The sequence below is a fragment of the Oncorhynchus kisutch genome, linkage group LG5 (genome assembly GCF_002021735.2).
Source record: "Oncorhynchus kisutch isolate 150728-3 linkage group LG5, Okis_V2, whole genome shotgun sequence".
Lineage (NCBI taxonomy): Eukaryota > Metazoa > Chordata > Actinopteri > Salmoniformes > Salmonidae > Oncorhynchus > Oncorhynchus kisutch.
The window spans coordinates 46,104,477-46,131,476 of record NC_034178.2 but is presented as its reverse complement, the minus strand read 5'-3'; the positions used below and the strand labels follow the sequence as shown (position 1 = coordinate 46,131,476).

Sequence of the window (27,000 nt, the reverse complement as noted above, 5' to 3'; positions counted from 1 at the left end):
TCTACCTGTGAAAGGACATCCCCAAACACACAAACTTGAATGAATTTAGTAACACCACTGATCCGAAGACACTGATCCCCAAAACACGAATTGGAGGATGTGATTTTAGACTTGCTTGTGTGTATTATCTGCTAAGGCTGCCTTCTTAAATATAAACAATGTTTTATCCTTTGATTTTCCTTTTTGAATGCTAGTGAAATGTATAAATAAATGCTTGACAATAAAAATGCAGTATATTTGCCAAACATTCCTTGCACTTTGGTCTAGAAAGGAATATCCCTCAGTAGGGGTCAGTATATCACTACTTCTGCACCTTCGCAATGAAAAGGGCGTTTTCTCAAACTGGAAATACGTTAATCAGAAGGGTCAATCTGATTAGTCTCACATTTTCAACATGGCGGTAAATCTGACAGAGCTTTCCCTTCCTCAATTGGAGGGACTAAAGACTAAATTTGAGCAGGTAACAGAGGGATCTTGAATCTCGGTTGAAGTCATTCTGGGGCCATTATTTTCTACTGTTTGCTTGTGCCAGCCCAGCTGATTAGCTAGTCATGCCGTCTGAGTAACTAACGTTAGCTAATTACATTACCGGTTGGCAGAAGATTCAGATCCTACCACTGTGTTTGTTTACACCGAGCTGTTTTGGGTTTGGAATGTAATTATGGTTGCGAGGCAGTGTCTACACTTGGCAGTTTATGCAGCTTTTGTATTCTGATAATGGAGTTCTAAACATGGAATTCCGAACAGGTCATGCGTCTACAGAACACCTACATTTTAAATGTTTACTCTGTCCGGATTCCCTTTTTCACGCGCTAGCTTATATTCAAATACCTGTATGCATTCTGCAAACGGGAACAGGCTATCTGATAAAACAACAACTTGGCAGTAGCCAACCACTGTAGTTAACAAACCAACTAACCTCTAAATTGCTAGTTCACGTTACCCTCCGCTTGTACTGTAAAATAAATTGAACGTCCATAAATAACTAATGACCCTGTGTTTATAAACGTGGATATAGACTTTGACACTTAAGCATGATATTGCGGCTCATTCGATGCTACGCAGGGCGAATATTGTTGCTTTAAATCAGTGCGCACGGGAGCACTCTGCCATAGTCTTTCTCTCCCCATGAATTCCATTAACATTGCATCCAAAATAGATAATCCTGTTCAAAATGTAGATATACACTACCTGTCAAGTTTTAGAACTCCTACTCAATCAAGTGTTTTTCTTTATTTGGACTATTTTCTACATTGTAGAATAATAGTGATAGACATCAACACTATGAAATAACACATGGAATCATGTGGTAACCAAAAAAGTGTTAACCAAATCAAAATATATTTTATATTTCAGATTCTTCAAATAGCCACCCTTTGGTTTGATGACATATTTGCACACGCTTGACATTCTCTCAACCAAAAGTCTTAAAGGAGTACTCACATATGCTGAGCACTTGTTTGGCTGCTTTTCCTCCACTCTGTGGTCCAACTCATCTCAATCTAAGATTGATGCCCTCAAATTATCAATGAACCTACCAGGTACAACCCCAAATCCGTAAACACGGGCACCCTCATAGATATCATCCTAACTAACTCGCCCTACAAATACACCTCTGCTGTTTTCAGCCAAGATCTCAGCGGTCACTGCCTCATTGCCTGCATCCGTAATGGTCTGCGGTAAAACGACCACCCCTCATCAGTGTCAAACGCTCCCTAAAACACTTCAGTGAACCAGCCTTTCTAATCAACCTGGCCAGGGTATCCTGGAATGACATTGACCTCATCCCGTCAGTAGAGGATGCCTGGTTATTATTTAAAAGTGCCTTCCTCACCATCTTAAATAAGCATGCTCCATTAAAAAAAACAGGAATAGATATATCCCTTGGTTCACTCCAGACTTGTCTGCCCTTGACCAGCACAAAAACATCCTGTGGCGTTCTGCATTAGCATCGAATAGCCCCCGTGATATGCAACTTTTTAGGAAGTTAGGAACCAATATACACAGACCGTTAGGAAAGCTAAAGCTAGCTTTTTCAAACAGAAATTTGCATCCTGTAGTACAAACTCAAAGTTCTGGGACACTAAAGTCCATGGAGAATAAGAGCACCTCCTCCCAGCTTCCCACTGCACTGAGGCTAGGAAACACTGTCACCACTGATAAATCCACTATAACTGAGAATTTCAAGAAGCATTTCTCTACGGCTGGCCATGCTTTCCACCTGGCTACCCTTACCCCGGTCAACTGCCCAGCACCCTCCACAGCAACCTGCCCAAGCCCCCACCATTTCTCGTTCACCCAAATCCAGATAGCTGATGTTCTGTCCAGCAAAATCTGGACCCCTACAAATCAGCCGGGCGAGACAATTTGGGCCCTCTCTTTCTAAAATTATCTGCCGAAATTGTTGCAACCCCTATCACTAGCCTGTTCAACCTCACTTTGGTATCGTCTGAGATTCCCAAAGATTGGAAAGCTGCCGCGGTCATCCCCCTGTTCAAAGGGGGAGACACTCTAGACCCAAACTGACCTATATCTATCCTACCCTGCCTTTCTAAAGTCTTCGAAAGCCAAGTTAACAAACAGATTACCGACCATTTAGAATCCCACCGTACCTTCTCCGATATGCAATTTGGTTTCAGAGCTGGTCATGGGTGCACCTCAGCCACTCTCAAGGTCCTAAACGTTATCATAACTGCCATTGATAAAAGACAGTAAAGTGCAGCCGTTTTCATCGACCTGGCCAAGGCTTTCGACTCTGTCAATCACCACATTCTTATCGGCAGACTAAACAGCCTTGGTTTCTCCAATGACTGCCTCACCTGGTTCACCAACTACTTCTCTGACAGAGTTCAGTGTGTCAAATCGGAGGGCCTGTTGTCCGGACCTCTGGCAGTCTCTATGGGGGTGCCACAGGCTTCTATTCTCGGGGCAACTCTCTTCTCTGTATACATCAATGATGTCGCTCTTGCTGCTGGTGATTCCTTGATCCACCTCTACGTAGACGACACCATTCTGTACCTAGGTGTCTGGTTAGACTGTAAACTCTCCTTCCAGACTCATATTAAGCATCTCCAATCCAAAATTAAATCTAGAATCGGCTTCCTATTTCGCAACAAAGCATCCTTCACTCATGCTGCCATACATACTCTGGTAAAACTGACCATCCTACCGATCCTCGACTTTGGCGATGTCATTTACAAAATAGCCCCCAACACTCTACTCAACAAATTTGATGCAGTCTATCACAGTGCCATCCGCTTTGTCACCAAAGCCCCATATACTACCCACCACTGCGACCTGTACGCGCTCGTTGGCTGGCCCTCGCTTCATATTCGTCGCCAAACCCACTGGCTTCAGGTCATCTACAAGTCTCTGATAGGTAAGGCCCTGCCTTATCTCAGCTCACTGGTCACCATAGCAGCACCCACCCGTAGCACGTGCTCCAGCAGGTATATCTCTCTAGTCACCCCCAAAGCCAATTCCTCCTTTGGCTGCCTTTCCTTCCAGTTCTCTGCTGCCAATCACTGGAATGAATTGCAAAAATCACTGAAGCTGGAGACTTATATCTCCCTTACTAGCTTTAAGCACCAGCTGTCTGAGCAGCTCACAGATCACTGCACCTGTACATAGCCCATCTGTAAATTGCCCAACCAACTACCTCATCCCCATACTGTATTTATTTATTTATCTTGCTCCTTTGCACCCCTGTATCTCTACTTGCACATTCATCTTCTGCACATCAATCATTCTAGTGTCTAATTGGTATATCGTAATTACTTTGCCACCATGGACTATTTATTGCCTTACCTCCCTTTTCTTACCTCATTTGCACACACTGTATATAGATGTATTATTGACTATATGTTTTGTTTATTCCATGTGTAACTCTGTTGTAGTATGTGTCGTACTGCTTTGCTTTATTCTTGGCCAGGTCGCAGTTGTAAATGAGAACTTGTTCTCAACATCCCTACCTGGCTAAATAGAGGTGAAATAAATAACATTTTTTTAAAAATTGGTTGCGGTCGGGGGATTGTGGGGGCCAGGTCATCTGATGCAGCACTCCATCACTCTCCTCCTTGGTCAAATAGCCCTTACACAGCCTGGAGGTGTTTTTGGTCATTGTCCTGTTGAAAAACAAATGATAGTCCCACTAAGCCCAAACCAGATGGGATGGCGTTTCACTGCAAAATGTTGTGGTAGCCATGCTGGTTAAGTGTGCCTTGAATTCTAAATAAATCACAGACAGTGTCACCAGCAGAGCACCCCCACACCATAACACTTCCTCCATTCTTTACGATGGGAAATACACATGCAGAGATCATCCATTCACCAACATGGCGTCTCACAAAGACAGGTCGCAACCAAAAATCTCAAATTTGGACGATTGACCAAAGGACAGATTTCCACTGGTCTAATGTCCATTGCTTGTGTTTCTTGGCCCAAACAAGTCTCTTCTTCTTATTGGTGTCCTTCAGTAGTGGTTCTTTGCAGCAATTTGACCACGAAGGCCTAATTCACAGTCTCCTCTGGACAGTTGATGTTGAGATGTATCTGTTCCTTGAACTCTGTGAAGCATTTATTTGGGCTGCAATTTGTGAGGCTGGTTACTCTAATGAACTTATCCTCTGCAGCAGACGTAACTCTGGGACTTCCTTTCATGAGAGCCAGTTTCTTCATAGCGCTTGATAGTTTTTGCAACTGCACTTTCAAAGTTCTTGAAATGTTCCTTATTAACCTCCATGTCTTAAAGTAATGATGGACTGTTGCTTACTCTTTGCTTACGTTCTTGCCAAGATATGGACTTGGTCTTTGACCAAATAGGGCTGTCTTCTGTATACCCCCCTACCTTGTCACAACACAACTGATTGGCTCAAACACATTAAGGAAAGAAATTCCACAAATTAACTTTTAACAAGGCACACATGTTAATTGAAATACATTCCAAATGACTCATGATGCTGGTGGAGAGAATGCCAAGTGTGTGCAAAGCTGTCATCAAGGCAAAGGGTGGCTACTTTGAAGTATGTAACCTTTATTTTTGGTTACTACATGATTCCATGTTTTTTCATAGTTTTGATGTCTTCACTATTATTCTACAATGTAGAAAATACTAAAAATAAATAAATAACCCTTGAATGAGTTGGTGTCCAAACTTTTGACTAGTACTCATATATACACTGCTCAAAAAAATAAAGGGAACACTAAAATAACACATCCTAGATCTGAATGAATGAAATATTTTTATTAAATACTTTTTTCTTTACACAGTTGAATGTGCTGACAACAAAATCACACAAAAATGATCAATGGAAATCAAATTGATCAACCCATGGAGGTCTGGATTTGGAGTCACACTCAAAATTAAAGTGGAAAACCACACTACAGGCTGATCCAACTTTGATGTAATGTCCTTAAAACAAGTCAAAACGAGGCTCAGTAGTGTTTGTGGCCTCCACGTGCCTGTGTGGCCTCCACGTGCCTGTATGACCTTGCGGATGGTCTCCTGAGGGATCTCCTCCCAGACCTGGACTAAAGCATCCGCCAATTCCTGGACAGTCTGTGGTGCAACGTGACGTTGGTGGATGGAGCGAGACATGATGTCCCAGATGTGCTCAATTGGATTCAGGTCTGGGGAACGGGCGGGCCAGTCCATAGCATCAATGCCTTCCTCTTGCAGGAACTGCTGACACACTCCAGCCACATGAGGTCTAGCATTGTCTTGCATTAGGAGGAACCCAGGGCCAACCGCACCAGCATATGGTCTCACAAGGGGTCTGAGGATCTCATCTCGGTACCTAATGCCAGTCAGGCTACCTCTGGCGAGCACATGGAGGGCTGTGCGGCCCCCCAAAGAAATGCCACCCCACACCATGACTGACCCACCGCCACACCGGTCATGCTGGAGGATGTTGCAGGCAGCAGAACGTTCTCCACGGTGTCTCCAGACTGTCACGTCTGTCACATGTGCTCAGTGTGAACCTGCTTTCATCTGTGAAGAGGACAGGGCGCCAGTGGCGAATTTGCCAATCTTGGTGTTCTCTGGCAAATGCCAAAAGTCCTGCACGGTGTTGGGCTGTAAGGACAACCCCCACCTGTGGACGTCGGGCCCTCATACCACCCTCATGGAGTCTGTTTCTGACCATTTGAGCAGACACATGCACACTTGTGGCCTGCTGGAGGTCATTTTGCAGGGCTCTGGCAGTGCTCCTCCTGCTCCTCCTTGCACAAATGCGGAGGTAGCGGTCCTGCTGCTGGGTTGTTGCCCTCCTACGGCCTCCTCCACGTCTCCTGATGTACTGGCCTGTCTCCTGGTAGCGCCTCCATGCTCTGGACACTACGCTGACAGACACAGCAAACCTTCTTGCCATAGCTCGCATTGATGTGCCACCCTGGATGAGCTGCACTACCTGAGCCACTTGTGTGGGTTGTAGACTCCGTCTCATGCTACCACTTGAGTGAAAGCACCGCCAGCATTCAAAAGTGACCAAAACATCAGCCAGGAAGGATAGGAACTGAGAAGTGGTCTGTAGTCACCACCTGCAGAACCACTCCTTTATTGGGGGTGTCTTGCTAATTGCCTATAATTTCCACCTGTTGTCTATTCCATTTGCACAACAGCATGTGAAATTTATTGTCAATCAGTGTTGCTTCCGAAGTGGACAGTTTGATTTCACAGAAGTGTGATTGACTTAGAGTTACATTGTGTTGTTTAAGTGTTCCCTTTATTTTTTGGAGCAGTGTATATTATACACAGTGGGGAGAAGAAGTATTTGATACACTGCTGATTTAGCAGGTTTTCCTACTTACAAAGCATGTAGATGTCTGTAATTTGTATCATAGGTGCACTTCAACTGTGAGAGACGGAATCTAAAACAAAAATCCAGAAAATCACATTGTATGATTTTTAAGTAATTCATTTGCATTTTATTGCATGACATAAGTATTTGATACATCAGAAAAGCAGAACTTAATATTTGGTACAGAAACCTTTGTTTGCAATTACAGATATCATACATTTCCTGTAGTTCTTGACCAGGTTTGCACACACTGCAGCAGGGATTTTGGCCCACTCCTCCATACAGACCTTCTCCAGATCCTTCAGGTTTCGGGGCTGGGCAATACGTCGCTGGGCAATACGGACTTTCAGCTCCCTCCAAAGATTTTCTATTGGGTTCAGGTCTGGAGACTGGCTAGGCCACTCCAGGACCTTGAGATGCTTCTCACGGAGCCACTCCTTAGTTGCCCTGGCTGTGTGTTCCGGGTCGTTGTCATGCTGGAAGACCCAGCCACGACCCATCTTCAATGCTCTTACTGAGGGAAGGAGGTTGTTGGCCAAGATCCTTCTTCTTCTTCTTCTTCCAAACACGGCGAGTGGAGTTTAGACCAAAAAGCTCTATTTTTGTCTCATCAGACCATATGACCTTCTCCCATTCCTCCTCTGGATCATCCAGATGGTCATTGGCAAACTTCAGATGGGCCTGGACATGCGCTGGCTTGAGCAGGGGGACCTTGTGTGCGCTGCAGGATTTTAATCCATGACGGCTTAGTGTGTTACTAATGGTTTTCTTTGAGACTGTGGTCCCAGCTCTCAGAGCCCCAGACCGAGGGTGATTGACCGTCATCTTGAACTTCTTCCATTTTCTAATAACTGCGCCAACAGTTGTTGCCTTATCACCAAGCTGCTTGCCTATTGTCCTGTAGCCCATCCCAGCCTTGTGCAAGTCTACAATTTTATCTCTGATGTCCTTACACAGCTCTCTGGTCTTGGCCATTGTGGAGAGGTTGGAGTCTATTTGATTGTGTGGAAAGGTGTCTTTTATACAGGTAACGAGTTCAAACAGGTGCAGTTAATACAGGTAATGAGTGGAGAACAGGAGGGCTTCTTAAAGAAAAACTAACAGGTCTGTGAGAGCCAGAATTCCTATTGGTTGGTAGGTGATTAAATACTTATGTCATGCAATAAAATGCAAGTTAATTACTTAATCATACAATGTGATTTTCTGGATTTTTGTTTTAGATTCCATCTCCCACAGTTGAAGTGTACCTATGATACAAATTACAGACCTCTACATGCTTTGTAAGTAGTAAAATCGGCAAAATCGGCAGTGTATCAAATACTTGTTCTCCCCACTGTATATATATATATATATATATATATTAGTATTTTCCCCACTCCCCCCCCCCCCCCCCCCTTGTCTCATCGCTGCAACTACCCAACGGGAGAGGCGAAGGTCGAGTCATGTGTCCTCCAAAACATGACCCGCCAAACCGCGCTTCTTAACACCTGCCCGCTTATCCGGAAGCCAGCTGCACCAATGTGTTGGAGGAAACACTTTTCAACTGATGACCGAAGCCTGCGGGCGCCTGGCCCGCCACAAGGAGTCGCTAGAGCGCGATTAGTCAAGTAAAGCTACAATTTCGTAGCTAAATGCTAAGATATTTTTGAATGCTGTCTAGTGTCCAATCATGCTCAGTGTATTTCTTACATGATCTCATGTAGCTAGCTTCTCCATTTTCAAGTTTTATTAGTCGTATGTACGGAATACGCATGTTATACTGTACATCGTCCAACAAAATGCTTGTTATTTGTAGGTTACTTCTCGACACTGCATCAACAATAACAAAATATAATTACGAACATAAAGTAAATGTCAGTAGACTATAATAATGTTGCTCCTTTATTTCAGGCCAATATTGATATAAGCAATCAATGCAATATATTTGGGCCAGGTAAACTTAGTTCTTTACCTCATGAATGAAAATACTGCAGCTAATGTGTCTGGTATCTGTCTAAGTTACATCACCTGATTCTTTCTTTAATTTTTTTGCAGGAGGCAGAGTTTTTGACCTCCTCTATAGGTCAGCTCAAAGTTGTCCAGATGAAATATGTAGAAGCTAAGGACAGTTTGAGTGTCCTCAACAAAAACAATGCAGGTGAGCTGCTCAAACTACACTGTTAATGCATCCTATGTTTTGTTCAGTTTTTTTTGTATGGAAGCTTTTACAGATACTGAAATAAATTGATTGAAATGATAGTTTATGAAGATCTCACCCCACATTGGTGTTTGTAAGTATGACACTTCAATTGATAATTTACATTTGACCTTTTTCTTTTAGGAAAAGAATTGCTGGTGCCGCTCACAAGCTCTGTATCCTTATGTTAATGATCGGAGATGCCTATATATGTATTTTTTTTGTACTTGCCTACTGAAAGCCTCTTAGTTTTCAAACATACAAGCAAACTCATTTTTCTCACATTCAACACACTTGATTACTCTAATTTGAGATTGATTGAAGGTGCATTGTTAAATACAGTATTTAAAACATGAAAATGAGTCCACAGCACCTTCTCTGCCATTTTATATTGTAGCAACCTTAACCCAATACCTAACGACCTCGTCAAAAGGTTCAGAAGTGTGTATAAGTGAAGGACTTAGTATAGAGAATAGTGGGGACATAATCTCTCGTAAGAAAGGAGGTAGTGTAGCGACCTTAACCCAACTATAATACCTCGTCAAGCGGTTCGGACCTCTTGGCGTAACGGTTAAGGTGTTGGCTTGACAGTCACTGGACCCGAGTTCGCTACAATATCTTCAGTATGCATTTCTTAATAGTGTAGTTGGAAGTTTTCTGTTGTCCTTTTAACATCACTTGCTATTAGATGTACATCCCTGGAACACTTAATGACGTGGAACATGTCTTAGTGGATGTGGGGACAGGATACTACGTTGAAAAGGTGGGCAGAAAAGTAATTGATAACAAATTGCTAATACCCTTCATTGTACAGCTGACGCATAAGTTCACTTTAGGTAAGTAATCTGTTTTCCAGTACCAAATAGATTATTTTTATTTTAACCTTGCCTAGCTGGAGCAATAATATCTTCTAATTTCGTGTACGCTGACATGACCCAATCCTTTGCATTTATCAGGGTTGTGTTCATGAAGGCACACTGTAGCAATGGAAAAAGGAAAACAAGACCCATTCTGAAAGATCGTTCCTACAAGTTTCACTTGTTTTTTAAACTTTTTGTTTTGTTCAGAGAACCCAGGAGTCATTTGACTATATTTTGTTAAACTCTGCTGTTCCATATACATTTATTTGCTTGTTAGTACAATTATTTGGAAATCTGTCTGTATAATATGAGTTTGTAAGCCTCATTTGAAATATCTCTGCAGAATGTTGATGGCACAAAAGAGTTTTTCAAGCGCAAAATAGAGTTCCTCACCAAGCAGATAGAGAAGGTTCAACCGGCTCTGCAGGAGAAACATGGAATGAAACAAGGTAACACACACAAATACAAACGTTTGTCATATTTGTAATACAAGTATTTCACTTAAATGCAATATTAAGTATAACTTGTGTTTTATTTTGCTCATCCCTTCCTATCTGTGTTTTTTGTTCTTTCTTCTAGCTGTAATTGAGGTGATGAATATTAAGATCCAACAGCTTCAGAGTCAACAGGCTTCACAGTTGGGGACTGCTGAAGCCTAACCAGGTGAAGATGGGGCTTACACCAGTCTGCTTGGGTTCTTTATGATGGGGATTTAGAGTTACTGAAAACAAATTCTGCATGAACTGTTAGTTGGATGATCTAAGGTAAAAGTGAACGAAAGACAAGAATGTACTACAAATGTGTGCCAACAGTACATTGGTGAAGAGCAGCCAAGTTAGTGTTTTAACAAACACTCTTAGAAAATTTGAGTCTTACCTGGATTCAGTGTACGTTCAGTAGCCAGATTGCTATATCAATGTTGAATTTGACTAAATAGGCTTCTCTTATCACCCTCAGATTAGCATTTGTGATGACATGAAATCTGCAACAGATGTTTTGATTGGAGAACATGTTAGTGCCCTCATATTACACTGTTTGTCTTTCAGATTTTGCTCAATGACTGTTTTACTGAAACATGAAACATTGTATATTTTCCATTTTGTTCAAATCCACAGATCAAAAAGAATACAATTTTAAAACTACCATAAAACAGTCCCAACGTAGTGGCGTCACTAGTTACCACAGCCACAAAGTCATAATTATGGCTAAACCCGCCTATTTCTATTATTTCTTAAAATATGATTTTAAAAGGTCCAATGCAGCTGTTTTTATCTTGATATCAAATAATTTGGGAGGAACAATTAAGTACCTTACTGTGATTGTTTTTCAATTAAAATGGTCAAGCAGAAACAAAAATACCTTAGCAAATAGCAATTTCGCAAGCAAGAATTTAGCTAAGACTGTCAGGGAGTGGTCTTTGTGGGGATAGGAAAACTGAAAACTAGCTGTTATTGGCAGAGATGTTTGGAACTCTTTCTTATTGGTCTAAACTAATTTACCTCCTGGTGCCAAAACGCCATCCCACCACAACCGGCTGAAATTTCAGGCGGCCTTTTCATACAGCTCTTACGCTAAAAGGGCATTATATTGTGAAAAAGATATTACAATTTCCAACGTCCATAGTGTGGAAGTGTGTGTGTGTGTGTGTGTGTGTATACACACACAGTGAAATCATGTTTGACTGCACTGAGCCTTAAACCTAACTATAACCACACACTGCTAACCTTATGCCTAACCTTTTTAAATTAAGACCAAAAAGCTATTTGGACTTTGTGGCTGTGATAACCAAAACCTCCAGCTGTGTGGAGCCAGGAAGTGGAAGTATGCAGTTCACTATTGGGTTTCTGTTTCAAAAGTGCAGTATATGTAAACCTTGGCAACAGTCCAAACTCAAAGTAGACATCCCTCGGCCCCAAACCCTCAGCTCTTGAATTACGTTTTACATCGTCACATCCGAGTGTACCTTAAATGTCCCTTGCCCAAGCGAGGGAGAGTGATGATCGGAGATGCAACGTCCTTGGTGGAAATCTTGAAATTGAGCTTAAAAACAACCAACCTACAGCTATTAAGTCCCTAGCAAGCTAATGTAACTAGCTACCACTCCTGTCAGGTAGCTAGCTAGCTACAGTTATAACTGGCTAGTTTGGACATTTATACCAATACATTTCAAAATTCCAAAAAACATGTTTGATAGGCTCCTCGCTACGAGACTAAGCCAATTTGCCAACGGAAATCAATTTCGTCTATCTATCTATACACACACACACAGTACCAGTCAAAAGTTTGGACACACCTACTCATTCCAGAGTTTTTCTTTATTTGACTATTTTTTACATTGTAGAATAATAGTGAAGACAACACATATGGAATCATGTAGTAACCAAAAAAGTGTTAAACAAATCTAAATATATTTGAGATTCTTCAAATAGGCATTTGCCTTGACAGCTTTGCACACTCTTGACATTATCTCAACCAGCTTCATGAGGTAGTCACCTGGAATCCATTTCAATTAACAGGTGTGCCTTAAGTTAATTGGTGGAATTTCTTTCTTTAATGCGTCTGAGACAATCAGTGGCGTTGTGACAAGGTAGGGGTGGTATACAGAAGATAGCCCTATTTGGTAAAAGACCAAGTCCATATTATAGCAAGAACAGCTCAAATAAGCAAAGAGAAATGACAGTCCATCATCATGAAGGTCAGTCAATCCAGAAAATTCTCAAGAACTTTGAAAGTTTCTTCAAGCGGTATGATGAAACTGGCTCTCATGAGGACCGCCACAGGAAGGGAAGACCCAGAGTTTCCTCTGCTGCAGAGGATAAGTTCATTAGTTACCAGCCTAAGAAATCGTCAATGAACTGCACCTCAAATTGCAGCCCAAATAAATACTTCAGAGTTCAAGTAACAGACACATCTCAACATCAACTGTTCAGAGGAGACTGCGTGAATCAGGCCTTCATGGTCAAATTGCTGCAAAGAAATCACATCTAAAGGTCACCAATAAGAAGAAGACTTGCTTGGGCCAAGAAACACAAGCAATGGACATTAGACCCCGGTGGAAATCTGTCCTTTGGTCTGATGAGTCCAAATGTTTCATTTTTGGTTCCAACCGCCGTGTCTTTGTGAGACGCAGAGTAGGTGAATGGATGATCTTGAAATGTTTGATTCCCACCGTGAAGCATGGATGTGGGGGTGTTTTGCTGGTGACACTGTGATATATTTAGAATTCAAGGCACACATAACCAGCATTAACCCAAATGAGATGGTGAAGGAAAAGCAGCCAACAATTGCTCAGCATATGTGGGAACTCCTTCAAGATTGTTGGAAAAGCATTCCAGGTGACTACCTCATGAAGCTGGTTGAGAGAATGCCAAGACTGTGCAAAGCTGTCATCAAGGCAAAGGGTGGTTACTTTGAATCTCAAACATAAAATATACTTTGAAGTGTTGAACACCATTTTTGGTTACTACATGATTCCATATATGTTGTTTCATAGTTGATGTCTTCACTAGTATTCTAAAATGTAGAAAATAGTAAAACATTTATAAATAACCCTTGAATGAGTAGGTGTGTTCAATCTTTTGACTGGTACTGTATATTTTTAAGCAAGCTAGCGTCATAATTTTGACAGACATGTCGAAATGTTGATTTAAATTTGACACTTCGTGGCCTCCAGAGTAGGAGAAGGCTTCCTGAGTGGTGCAGCGGTCTAAGGCACTGAATCGCAGTGCTAGAGGTGTCACTGCAGACCCTGGTTCAATTCTGGGCTGTAACACAACTGGCTGTGATTGTGAGTACCATAGGGCAGCGAACAATTGGCCCAGTGTCGTCTGGGTTAGGGAAGCGTTTGGCCGGGGTAGGCTGTCATTGTAAATAAGAATTTAACTCAGTTGCGTAGTTAAATAAATGTCAAACATAAAATAGAATAACACACGACTACAGTTTGCATTGAATTGTAGGTCATATCAACCCCACAAGTGATCAAAGTTCTTCACTCACTCCCTCAAATGAAATCGGGGGCCAAGGGGGCAACAGTAGTGAATTGGACTGGCACTTAAGATGGCAATCAAATGGCATCTGGTTGCAACAGGGATTCCCCGAAAGTGGCTAGTGTAAGGGCTGAGGAGATTCAAATAGTGCTTGGACTGCAGCCCTTGTACCTCAGTTGTATAAACAGAGGAAGAGAAGTGAGAGGGATAACCCCACAGAATGTTCACCGGATATATAAATGTGAAGCATCCGTTTGGTGTTTCCACTCACTACCAAATATGATGATGAGAGGAAGCACAGTGGCTGGCAGTGTGAGAAGCGAGGTGGATTTTGGCCGACATTCTGCACATTTTCTCATCGATTAAACTTTTGATCGCCATAGTTTTCTGTATTCCAAAACTAGAATCTGTAAAGACTGCCAAAGTTTAGGAGTGCAAGGGCTAATTTAGTTGTTGCACACGTGCACTTCAGAAGTAAGCGTTCCCCAACGGAAATGTGCAAAAAAATTATAGAACGTGCCAATAGGATGTCATTAGCTCATCCTAGCCTCTGCCCAACTCCTTGCTTATTCTGCCCACTATGATTAATTTGCTCCCATTGGAAACGTCTATCTTGGGTTAGTTATACAAATATTGTACAACCCTGGCTAAAATATTTTAAAAAATTGTCAAAATAACCATTTTAATTTTGGGGGATTTTGGCTAATCCTAACTAATTTCCTAACCTTAACCAAAAAAAAAGCATGATCAATCCTAGCCATGACGGTGTAACTGCGCCCCAAACGCTCTTCTCCAGCAGGTGGAGTTTTGTATTTTTTTCGCTCACCGAGCGAGGAGTATAGCAGTCAATGAGTTTCGAATTTGGTTAACATTAAATGGAATATTTGATCGAATAGAAGTTTCGTAATGCTTCGGTTGTTACAAGTGTACTGATGTAAAGTAGAACACGTGACATCCCGGCAGCTTTGGAGAAAAAAAGCACTTTACAGCTGAGTTGTGCCTTTTGTCCACACACCTTCTCATTGGCTAGAATGGTCCCACTTGATCTTGCCTCCTTCCGACTGCCTTCCATTTTAAAACTTTTCTTCTCATTGCTAGAGCTGCCACTAAAGTATCTGGTAAATATAATGGATAATCTGTGGTATGCATGTAGGAGTCTACAATCTCACTATGTCAGTATTAGAAAACACCCGATTCGACTACAATCACCCCATTAAAAGGTATAAAAGGATGGGATAAGAATCCGAGCTGGAAATGAATGGGAGAGACGTATGCTCTGCCCAGCAGACTGTCGACCACTTGAGTTCATGTTGTCATGTTGCGTCACGCGGTTGCTAAACTAGCAAATTGTCACGCAATCCCTTCTTAATAAAAATCAGGGTATGAGTCGAGAAACCAGACTATTTTCTTGAAGTACGGTATGTCACGAGTTGAAAGCTATACGATACTATAGAGAACAAGTTAATTATCTCACATCTCTGAAAATAACTCTAATGTTGTACTTGATGCTAATGTTGGGTTTTTGAGCTATCGACTTCTTGAGGGAGTGTTCTTTGTCCAGAATCGCCCAGAATGCATCGCGCGGCCCATTGACGATAATTGGGGAACGTACACGATGGAGTTCTTTGGCTGTTTGAAAGTTCATTCATTTCTGGCGTGCACGATGCAGTACTAGAACGGAAACCTAAATCAAGTAGTTTCTTAGTCCGTGGTTTCTCGAATAGCTAGCTAAGTTAGTACATTTATCGTACAAATAATTATTTGTATTGCAAACACTAGCTTGAGTGAATCAGAGTTGCCTGGATGAAAAGTACAGTAAATGCCAATATGATAAAGGAAAACGGATGGAACATACCCCCAAATGCCCCCGCGTGTATGGAGAAGCATTTGGAGTCGGCGCAGTACAGGGGAGGTAAGCAAAGTCACACAGCTGGTGTTTGATGCAGCCTTGTGTGATAGTTAGCTTCCAGACACATGGCTATTAGAAAGGGCTAGCTAATTACCGGCACATCACGTTGTTGTCGCAAAATAAAGTGACCCAAGTCATAACCTATCGAACTTACATAATTAACAGCAAAAACACACAGTAAAGTAATGTTTGTTCTATGGTAAAATTTACTGTACCACACTTTAGCAAGCTACTGTAGCTAGCAAGCTACAGCTAACTTGTATTTTCGAAGAGAATGATAATTGATATTTCTATAGTGCTTTTCATAACAATCTCATAGCGCTTCAATGGTGCGTTACGAGTTCCTCTAACGTTATCATATTGCAAGCTAGCTAGTTAACGTTGGACATAATCTAACAATTATAGTTTGCTAGCTATGCTAAATAACCTGCCACCCTATCCTATGGCACTTCAGCACAGGCACAAGACACCATATGATTCAACTATTGACATTTTTCTATTTTCTTCCCATAGATGGCACCCTGTTGTTGGTGGCCTCCAGTCTGACAGGCAGGTGCTGGCAGGGATCCATCTGGGTCTACTGTGATCCCAAGCAGTCTCCCAACGAGGGCTTCTGTAAGGCTGGTGTCCAGACAGAGGCAGGAATCACAGAGGCAAAGTGGGTTTCAGAGAGGGGTGTCCTAGTTGCATCTGACTCTGGTAAGTAGGAATGACAGTAATCATTACTAAATGCATATCATATTCTGCTGTAAATAAGGCTGGTCTAAAGTGAGGGAAATATAGTTAAAAGTACAATGATTACATTTAATTCAGGCCGATGTCATCTAGATTATTTGCGAGCTATACAAAAGTGTGGATGCAATGTGGTTTGACTGGTGTTGTAGGTGCTGTTGAGCTGTGGGAGCTATCAGAGGATGAGAGTCTGCTGGAGAAACGGTTCGCCAAACTCGAGCATGATCACATCGTTACCAGCGTGAGCCCTGCTGGGTCAAGCCATGCCATCAGCGGCAGTATGGACAACCGGTCAGTAGGGGGCAGTCTCAATTTGTGTTTCTCATTCAGAGTATGTGTGCGAGGAGCAGAGTGTGACCAATTTGACTGAAGCGTTATGCGATATTCCCAAAGGCTGGAGCGTTGGCCTTCTCGCCCACTTGTAATTTCAATCCAGTAAGCGCTCACTTCACAAGCTCAGGGCTTTCCTTGCCAAGCATGCATTTGTGTGCTGCGGTACCCTCTTGCTTTAGCTACTAACATGGAGTTCACCTAATATTTTCATAAAGAAACTGGTAAAACGTGGTTGCAAAATCAAGGTGAGTTACAAAGATGAGGACCAAGCGCAAGAGGGAGTGCAGTGATAGTGTCCAACTATTAAATCAAATTTGAATGGTCACATGTATATTTAGCAGAGGTTATTGCGGGTGTAGGGAAATACTTGTTCCTAGTTCCAACAATGCAGTAATATCATAACAATACACACATCTAAAGTAAAATGTATATAAATATTAGGACAAGCAATGTCGGAGTGGCACTGACTAAACTACAGTAGAATATAATACAGTATATATATTTTGAAATTAGTAAAGCGGTTTGTAAACATTTAGTAACCTCTCTGGGATATGTGGGACGGTAAGCGCCCAACTTGGCCAAAAGCCAGAGGAAATGCAGAGCGCCAAATTCAAATCAATTCCTATAAAAATCTAACTTTCATGAAATCACACATGTAAGATACCAAATTAAAGCTACAAGTGTTGTGAATCTAGCCAACATGTCAGATTTCTTAAAGGCGAAAGCAAACAATGCTGTTATCTGAGGATAGCACCTCCATAAACAAGAGAACATTTCAACCCTGCAGGCGCGACACAAAACACAGAAATAAACCTTTGACGAGCTTCTTCTGTTGGCACTCCAATATTTCCCATAAACATCACAAATGGTCCTTTTGTCCAAATAATTCCGTCCATATATATCCAAAATGTCCATTTATTTGGCGCTTTTGATCCAGAAAAACACCGGTTCCAACTTGTGCAGAGTGACTACAAAATATCTCAAAAGTTACCTTTAAACTTTGCCAAAACATTTAAAACTAGTTTTGTAATACAACTTACGGTACTTTTAAAATCAAAATATACTAATAATATACTAATAATATGCATATCTTATCTTCTGGGGATGAGTAGCAGGCAGTTGAATTTGGGCATGCTTTTCATCCAAAATTCCAAATGCTGCCCCCTATCCTAGAGAGGTTAAAGTGACCAGTGATTCCATGTCTATGTATATAGGGCAGCAGCCTATAATATAAGGTGCAGGGTTGAGTAACTGGGTGGTAGCTGTCTAGTGATGACTAAGTCTGCTGGCCTTGCGATAGCTGTTTTTCAGTCTCTTGTCCCAGCTTTGATGCAGCTGTACTGACCTCACCTTCTAGGTGGTAGCGGGGTGAACAAGCCGAGGCTCAGTGGTTGATGTCCTTGATGATCCTTTTGGCCTTTCTATGACATCAGGTGCTGTAGGTGTACTGGCGGGCAAGCAGTGTTCCCCCTGGTGATGCGTTGTGCAGACTGCACCACCCTCTGGAGAGCCCTGCGATTGAGGCAGCCCGACAGGATGCTCTCAATTGTGCATCTGTAAGAGTTTGTGGTTCTTAGTGGCCAAGACAAATTTCTTCAGCCTCCTGAGGTTGAAGAGACTGTTGCGCCTTCACCACACTGTCTGTGTGTGGGTGGACCATTTCAGATTGTCGATGTGTACGCTGATGAACTTGAAGCTTTTCACCTTCTCCAATGTGGTCCTGACGGTGGATATGGGCGTGCTCTCTCTGCTGTTTCCTGAAGTCCACAATCAGCTCCTTTGTTTTGTTGATGTTGAGTGAGAGGTTATTTAACTGGCACTACTCTCCCAGGGCCCTCACCTCCTTCATGTAGGCTCTCATCATTGTAGCTAATAACGCCTATAACTATTGTCATCTGCGAACTTGATGATTGCATTGGAGGCATGTGTGGCCACAGTCATGGGTGAACAGGGAGTACAGGAGAGGGCTGTGCACACACCCTTGTGGGGCCCCTTTGTTGAGGATCAGCGAAGTGATGTTGTATCCTACTTTGACCACCTGGGGGTGACCCGTCAGGAAGTCCATGACCCAGTTGCACAGGGCGGTGTTCAGACCCAGGGCCCTGAGCTTAATGATGAGCTTGGAGGGTACTATGCTGTTGAAGGCTGAGCTAAAGTCAATGAACAGCATTCTTACATGGGTATTCCTCTTGTCCAGATGGGATAGGGCAGTGTTCAGTGCGACGGCGATTGCATCGTCTGGATCTATTGGGGCGGTATGCAAATTGAAGTGGGTCTAAGATGTAAGGTAGAGGTGATATGATCCTTAACTAGCCTCTCAAAGCACTTCATGATGTCAAGTGAGTGCTACGGAGCAATAGTCATTTAGTTCAGTTACCTTCGTTCCTGTACACAAGAAAGCAATGGTGGACATCTTGAAGCATGTGGGGACAGCAGACTGGGATAGGGAGATTGAAAGTGCATGCTCTGAGGAGGCGGCTAGGGATGCCGCATGGGCCTGCAGCCTTGCGAGGGTTAGCATGTTTAAATGTCTTACTCACGTCGGCCATGGAGAACCAGAGCAGTCCTTGGGAGTGGGCCGTGTCAGTTGCAATATGTCCTCAAAGCGGGCGGCGGTGTTTAGCTTGTCCTGGAGCAAGACGTTGGTGTCCGACGTAGCTGGTTTTCCCTTTGTAATCTGTGATTGTCTGTAGACCCTGCCACATATGAGCCATTTGAATTGTGACCCCACTCTCTCTACTGACATTTTGCCTATTTGATTACCTTACGGAGGGAATAACTAGGCTGTTTGTATTCAACCATATTCCCAGTCACCTTGCCATGGTTAAATGCAGTGGTTTTGTGCTTTCAGTTTTGCACAAATGCTGCTATCTATCCCATGCTTCTGATTTGGGTTTTAATAGTCAGTGGGAACAACATCCGCTATACACTTACTGATGAACTCAGTGACTTGTCGGTGTATACATCAATGTTTTTCTAAGAGGCTACCCAGAACACATCCCAGTCCGCGTGATCAAAACAATCTTGAAGCGTGGATTCCGATTGGTCAGACCAGCTTTGAGTAGTCCTTAGCACGGGTACTTCCTGTTTGAGTTTCTGCCTATAGGAAGGGAAAAGCAAAATGGAGTCGCTCTGATTTACCGAAAGGAGGGTGAATGCTAGTCCGGCGTGCGGGTGCAGGCAGCAAACGGTTGAAAAGCATGCATTTGGTTTTACTAGCGTTTAAGAGCAGTTGAATGGTATTGAAGCTCATTTGGAGGTTAGATAGCACAGTGTCCAAGGAAGGGCCAGAGGTATACAGAATGGTGTCGTCTGCGTAGAGGTGAATCAGGGAATCGCCCGCAGCAAGAGCAACATCAGTGATATTTACAGAGAAAAGTGTTGGCCCGAGAATTGAACCCTGTGGCACCCCCATAGAAACTGCAAGAGGACCGGACAACATGCCCTCCGATTTGACACACTGAACTCTGTCTGCAAAGTAGTTGGTGAACCAGGCAATGAGGTCATTAGAAAAACCGAGGCTGCTGAGTCTGCCGATAAGAATATGATGATTGACAGATTCTAAAGCCTTGGCAAGGTCGATGAAGACTGCTGCACAGTACTGTCTTTTATCGATGCCGGTTATGATATCGTTTAGTACCTTGAGCGTGGCTGAGGTGCACCCGTGACTGGCTCGGAAACAAGATTGAACAGCGGAGAAGGTACGGTGGGATTCGAGATGGTCGGTAATCTGTTTGTTGACTTGGCTTTCGAAGACCTTAGATAGGCAGGGCCGAGGCTGTTGGCCGAGGTTGGAGTAGCCAGGAGGAAGGCATGGCCAGCCGTTGAGAAATGCTTGTTGAAGTTTTCGATTATCATGGATTTATCGGTGGTAGCCTCAGTGCAGTGGGCAGCTGGGAGGAGGTGCTCTTGTTCTCTATGGACTTTAGTGTCCCAAAACTTTTTGGTGTTAGAGCTACAGGTTGTACATTTCTGTTTGAAAAAGCTAGCATTTGCTTTCATAACCTCCCTGAACAGTTGCATATCGCGGGGACTATTCGATGCGATTGCAGTCCGCCACAGGATGTTTTTGTGCTGGTCAAGGGCAGTCAGGTCTGGAGTGAACCAAGGGCTATATCTGTTCGTAGTTCTGCAATTTTTGTACGGGGCATGCTTATCTAAGATGGTGAGGAAATTACTTTTAAAGAACGACCAGGCATCCTCGATGTCCTTCCAAGATACCTGGGCCAGGTCGATTAGAAAGCCCTGCTCGCAGAAGTGTTTTAGGGAGCATTTGACCGTGATGAGGGGTGGTCGTTTGACCACGGACTCATTACGGATGCAGGCAATGAGGCAGTGATCGCTGAGCTCCTGATTGAAAACAGCAGATGTGTATTTGGAGGGCAAATTGGTCAGGATAATATCTGAGGGTGCCTGTGTTTATGGATTTAGGGTTGTACCTGGTGGTTTCCTTGATAATTTGTGAGATTGAGGGCATCTAGCTTAGATTGTAGGACTGCTGGGGTGTTAAGCATATCCCAGTTTAGGTCACCTAACAGAATGAACTCTGAAGATAGATGGGGAGCAATCAATTCACATATTGTGTCCAGAGCACAGCTGGGAGCTGAGGGGGGTCTATAACATGCGGCAACAGTGAGAGACTTATTTCTGCAGAGATTCATTTTTTAAATTAGAAGCTCGACCTGTTTGGGCATAGACCTGGAAAGTATGACAGAACTTTGCAAGCTATCTCTGCAGTAGATTGCAACTCCTCCCCCTTTGGCAAAATGTTGTAGTTGGGTATGGAAGTCCCAGAATTTTTGGTGGCCTTCTTAAATCAGGATTCAGACACGGCAAGGACATCGGGGTTGGCGGAGTGTGCTAAAGCAATGAGTAAAACAAACCTAGGGAGGAGGCAGAATACAGAAGTCGAATACAGAAGTCAACAAATGAGTGCCTGGGGACACGCAGGGCCTGGATATTTTTTTATTTTTTTTATATTTTTAAAATCTTTTTTTTTTTTTTTTTTACCTTTATTTAACCAGGCAAGTCAGTTAAGAACACATTCTTATTTTCAATGACGGCCTGGGAACAGTGGGTTAACTGCCTGTTCAGGGGCAGAACGACAGATTTGTACCTTGTCAGCTCGGGGATTTGAACTTGCAACCTTCCGGTTACTAGTCCAACGCTCTAACCACTAGGCTACCCTGCCTCCACATCACCAGAGGAACAGAGGAGGAGTCGGATGAGGGTACGGCTAAAGGCTAGCAAAACTGGTCGTCTGGTGCGTTGGTCAGAGAATAAAAGAAGCAGATTTCTGGGTGTGGTAGTATAGATTCAGTGCATAATGTGCAGACAAGTATGGTGGGGTGCGGGTACAGTGGAGGTAAGCCGAGGCACTGAGTGATGAGGTTGCATCTCTGGACATGCTGTTTATACTGGGTGAGGTTACCGCATGTGTGGGAGGTGGGACAAAGGAGGTATCTAAGGCATGTACAGTGAGACTAGGGGCACCACAGTAAACTAAAACAATGATAATTATCCTAAACAGTATACAAGGCATATTGACATTTGAGGCATAAAGCAATCACGTGTTGATTGGGAGAGCGAGCTAAGTCAACAATGGGTAAGACAACAGCTAATCAGCTAAGTCAACCACAACAGGTAAAATGGCGATGAACAAAGTGGAGTACCGTGATAAATGAACAGTCCAGCAGGCATCAGATATGTAGCCAAGTGATCATGGGCTCCAGTGTACAGTAATAGATGAAACAGGGAAGCCGCTAGGTAGTTACTACGCTAGCACGTGGGAGACAGCGTTTAAAGTTAGCAGTCTGCAAGTAAGTAGAAGCGTCTGCTCCGTCTTCCAGCAAAGGCCGGTTGAAGGCTCAGCTGATGTAATTACGTCTGCGGACCAGTCGTGGTGGTACGGCGGGGCGCTGTGTCGACTAAAAGACCGGCCAGATGGCGAAAGAGGTACTGTAGTTGTGGGAATTTCGTTATGGGAATAGCTGGCTACTTTTTGATGAAAGTTTTGGCTATAGGGTCTTAAAAAAATGCGGATTCGTGTCACAATGAGTGAGGCGGATTACCGGAAGGTATATTTAATTAAAAAATGGAAGAGATTGAATAATAAATTGGAATATATATATATATATACACACACACACACACACACACACACACAAAGTAAACAAGAGGACAACAAACCATGTCTGCACTACTACGTCATCTTGGTGTCTAGTTTGAGAAACCGATGCCTCAAGTCCTCAACTGGCAGCTTCATTAAATAGTACCTGCAAAACACCCGTCTCAATGTCAACAGTGAAGAGGCGACTCAGATGCTGGTTTTCTAGGCAGAAAAGGTAATGTATGCAAACAATAGGCTATAATTGATTTTGGCCCAATAGACCTGGCATATTCCCACTTCCAAAGACCTTTTCTGTTTTGATTGGGTAATTTTGCCTAAAAAACCTTTTAGGGCTACCTATAGAACAATGAAACTTGCCTGGCAAGAGTGGCTTAAAGGGTGTTTAGTGTCCCCAGTGGCTCTGCAAGTGTGGAGTCTTTTCTCCGGTGCTGGCCGGCTCTCCAGTCACCATCACGTGAGCCTGAAGCGCCAGACTGGCCAAACTCGTGTTTCTAAAAATGAGACATTTTTTAGTTTGACTTAAAAGGAAATGCGAATTAGTCACAGCCTATGTGCTGTTTATAGACTAATGATTTAATTCAACAAAATGTTTAAATGCTGAGAACTTTGTCCCTACCAGCCTATTGTGTTACACTCAAATGCTTCACAATTTATTCCTTTGTAGGCTATAGCCTTGAAATAATGAAAATATAGCCTAAATTAATTTTCATTCTTTGGGCTCCCTGTCTGGCTCCTGACATATTTAGTATTTTCTGTTTAATGACATGTATCCTATTTGAAATGAGTTCTTCTTACATTCACCTTTTCATGTTTATTAAAATACTTTTCATGAATCATATGGTTTGGGTTCTATACTTCAAAACCAAATGGTAGGTCCAAGTAAATTGGTGTTGGTTCAATTGTGATTTTAATGAATGGAGCGAATTTGGGGCAGCAGTTTGTTTTCCTGTGAGCGAGAGTTGGAAAGGTGGAGCGCCTGAGCGGTGTGCAAGCAACGCTCCTTGAGTGATGAGTGGGATTTCAGACCGCTCAACTCCGCTCACATACTCTGGTCTCATGCACATTTTGGATTACTGGCATGACAGACCTAGGCCCTCAGTGTAACTGGCCTGGCTGTGAGTCTCCTTTGACAGCTGCAGGTAATGGGAGTGTTGTAGCTTGGTTTGCATTCATTTTAAAGCTGTCATAGCCTTAAGTCTTGCTCAGTTCTTTCTCTTTTCTGCCTGCTGCAGAATCAAAGTCTGGGACCTTATTCAGGGTGAAGTGGTCAGCACATATAATGGTAAGGAAACTATACCTCATCTCTGTATTTTGAGCTGCACTATGGTGAACATGTCAGTGGCAGTTTCTCACGTTTCTATAGCTTGTCTATTTAACTGGATCGGTCACCTGTTCCACAGCTCACTCGAAGCCAGTCACTTGTGTGTCCTGCAATCCATCCAATGACTCCCTCTTCCTCTCATGTGGCCAGGTAAGAGCCAATACTAATTAGAGGGTTGTCTGTTTTAATCTGTTCAGTTTGGAATATGGCTTTTGTATTGTGTGCTATGAAATATGAAGCTAGAGACAGTAGGTTGTAACTTACTGAAAGGAGAACATTGTTCTTGTATGCACTTGTTAATGCACGGTCTCTTCTCATTGATGTCTCTCTCCATTCCCCTTCCCTCAGGATGGTCGTTTGTTGCTTTGGGACAGGAGGAAACCCACCAAACCAGCCTCTAGATTAGGTGAATAGAACCACTCTGAACTGCAGTCAGCTAGGCAGCAGGATTTTCACGGGGCCGAGATGCATAGTCTTCTGTTGCCAATGGATTGACAGTGACAATTTATCTTGGCTTGTCAGTGGTTTGTGGTTTTTAGGTAGCCTTGGATTCTGTTGTCGAAGTGTATATCCTTGAGTAACCCAATCTTATGAATTCTGATAAATGCAGGGTGGGTCACTGCAGTAGGAACTCAGAACAACATGTTGGAAAACAGGGTTATTTGGAAAATGTGGTTTAATTTTCCTCATGTATAAAACTTTACCAGTGACCCTAGTAATTTCAATAATTGTGTGTTGGGACAATTCTGTGTTTTGTAAATATCCACTTCAAAAGTATCTAGACATCTACAGCACACCAATTACACATTGTTGTGTTCAAAGTGCACATGCAATACATGTAAAGTGTGGAAATCCAAAACATGTACATGGTCAGGTGTGCCCAACCATGTTGTCCAGTGCATGTTGGTGATTTCCCAGCTGACTTTGGAGATTTTATATTGTCTCAGACGTAGAGCCCAGCTGTTGTCCTACATCAGTAGCCTGGCATCCCCACCACAGGACCACAATCGCCTACGGTAAGGACCAGTGCTACATTTCCCATGATGCATAGTGGTCCAAGCACATTGTTTTCAATGATTGATCTGCCAGGCTTTAATGATATGTTTGTTGAGAATGGCATTTGTGTTGATTTAGGTGACGAGCTGGGACGAGTGACACTGAAGGACTTTCAGGGAACAGAGCCTGGCCAGACACAGAGCACCCACAGCCGCAGGGTCTCCGGCCTAGCCTTCTCATCACACAGGTAAACACCAACTCGCACATCTACTGCAGTCAATGGTTTGTCAGACTAAACTAACACAATGATCTCTTACCTTCCAACACAGTGCCCCCTTGCTTGCCTCAATCAGTGATGACTGCACTGTTGCTGTGATGAACTCTGAGCTTAAGGAAACGTAAGTGTCGATGTATGGGCTGTTTACAATTGCTCCCTAGTTCATCCTTTTGGCTTGTTAACTCAAGCTATGAAATAAAATTGTGAAAATAATGTATTTGTACCCAGTCTCTTAAACATGTGGCTCTACTGCTCCACTCCAGGTTGAGAGACAAGAGGCACCAGGACTTTGTTCGGGGTGTCTGCTGGGCCCCTGGCGGTTCTGACACACTGACCACTGTGGGCTGGGACCACCAGGTCCTCCACCACGTCATGGGACAGGATGGACCCGCCACTGGATACTCCACGTCCCCACTGTAGACCCACCACCCAGCCTGGGTCAGGAGATGGGGGGGGGGGGGGAGTTGTAAAAGTATGGTTTTGTGGGGGAGAATTTGAAGGGTTGGCATGAGGGTAGAAATGGTCAACACCGGAACGTAGCAGAGCAGTATGAAGATGGTTTTCCTAGTCTAAGTACCCCTTGCCATGGTGGGTTATCTTTTCAACTGATTTGTTAAATCATGTGTGAAGGTAGCCAGTGATAAACAAAGTAAATTGGGATGTTTTTCGCAACAACAGTGATTTGAGAGGCTACACATTTCTGCTGTTTTGGTCCAGCAGTGATCAAGTTGTAGCAGTGTGAAGCGCACATGTGCCTACATTCTTGGGGAGTGCAGTCTTGCGTTGCATATTTTCTGTTCGTGGCAACGTCATATGCTGAGTCTGTTTTAAGGTGTATGTTAACAACATTTTGGACATCACCTTTGTTTTCCAGTTTGTAGGGACATGAACAGATGGCTTGGTGTCCAGTTATCATGAGGGGTACTTTAGACTTGGATTTCGGAATGCTGGCAATGGTAATCTTTAATCTAATGAACCCATCTGATCACGCTTATTCTCCAGTGAGTCCAACCCCTTTGTTTACCCACCCTGGGGGTGCTGTATTACGTGGCATGTAAGCCAGTCTGAGAAGTGGGAGCCACTGGCTCATTGGATAGCAGGATTGTGGGTTAATTGGACTCAATTAAACCATGGCTCATCCAAGCATTCTGAAATCACACTAGACTAGAATGACATGGTTCAAGTTGTAACCATAATCAATACCATGGGCAATTTGTTTTCTAAATTAATTAATCATTTCTGTAAATGTGTAAAGTCCTTAACTTCACTACATGGCTTATTTGTCCCAATGTGATTCCATATTCTTCCCCCCTTGGCACTTTCTTTTGTTTAGATGGTCTCGTCTCATGTGTGCCAGAAACAGAATGTACAGTACATGTCTGGTGTTGCTTTTTGGAAGTCCGAGCAGTGTTACTTAACTGAATCTACTTGTTTTTCCATCCTTGAATAAAGTATGTCTGAATACTGTATAGTCATGAGTTGC

The 27,000-nt window shown here is 43.1% G+C and overlaps 2 protein-coding genes across 2 annotated transcripts; both read left to right on the top strand.

Moving 5' to 3' along the window:
* The first annotated feature begins 282 nt into the window (after positions 1-282).
* Positions 283-10,884, top strand: LOC109891125 (prefoldin subunit 5). The gene is made up of 6 exons (XM_020483450.2): positions 283-460; positions 8,832-8,934; positions 9,118-9,149; positions 9,662-9,736; positions 10,177-10,282; positions 10,413-10,884. Exons 1-6 carry the CDS (start codon positions 395-397, stop codon positions 10,490-10,492), a joined length of 462 nt encoding a protein of 153 aa, XP_020339039.1. The 5' UTR covers positions 283-394; the 3' UTR covers positions 10,493-10,884.
* A 2,797-nt stretch (positions 10,885-13,681) lies between these two features.
* LOC109891124 (methylosome protein 50-like) lies at positions 13,682-26,988 on the top strand. Its single transcript, XM_020483449.2, has 10 exons — positions 13,682-15,731; positions 16,242-16,427; positions 16,613-16,751; positions 24,156-24,205; positions 24,324-24,394; positions 24,593-24,650; positions 25,192-25,260; positions 25,379-25,487; positions 25,570-25,638; positions 25,781-26,988. Exons 1-10 carry the CDS (start codon positions 15,623-15,625, stop codon positions 25,935-25,937), a joined length of 1,017 nt encoding a protein of 338 aa, XP_020339038.1. The 5' UTR covers positions 13,682-15,622; the 3' UTR covers positions 25,938-26,988.
* The last annotated feature ends 12 nt before the right edge of the window (positions 26,989-27,000 follow it).

Coding starts and splice junctions, on each gene's coding strand:
- LOC109891125 (XM_020483450.2), top strand. CDS start 395: ATGGCGGTAAATCTGACAGAGCTTTCCCTTCCTCAATTGGAGGGACTA. Junction 8,935..9,117: donor CCTCAACAAAAACAATGCAG/GTGAGCTGCTCA, acceptor TTTTTCTTTTAG/GAAAAGAATTGCTGGTGCCG. Junction 10,283..10,412: donor GAAACATGGAATGAAACAAG/GTAACACACACA, acceptor TCTTTCTTCTAG/CTGTAATTGAGGTGATGAAT.
- LOC109891124 (XM_020483449.2), top strand. CDS start 15,623: ATGAAAAGTACAGTAAATGCCAATATGATAAAGGAAAACGGATGGAAC. Junction 16,752..24,155: donor AGCGGCAGTATGGACAACCG/GTCAGTAGGGGG, acceptor TGCCTGCTGCAG/AATCAAAGTCTGGGACCTTA. Junction 24,206..24,323: donor AGTGGTCAGCACATATAATG/GTAAGGAAACTA, acceptor CCTGTTCCACAG/CTCACTCGAAGCCAGTCACT.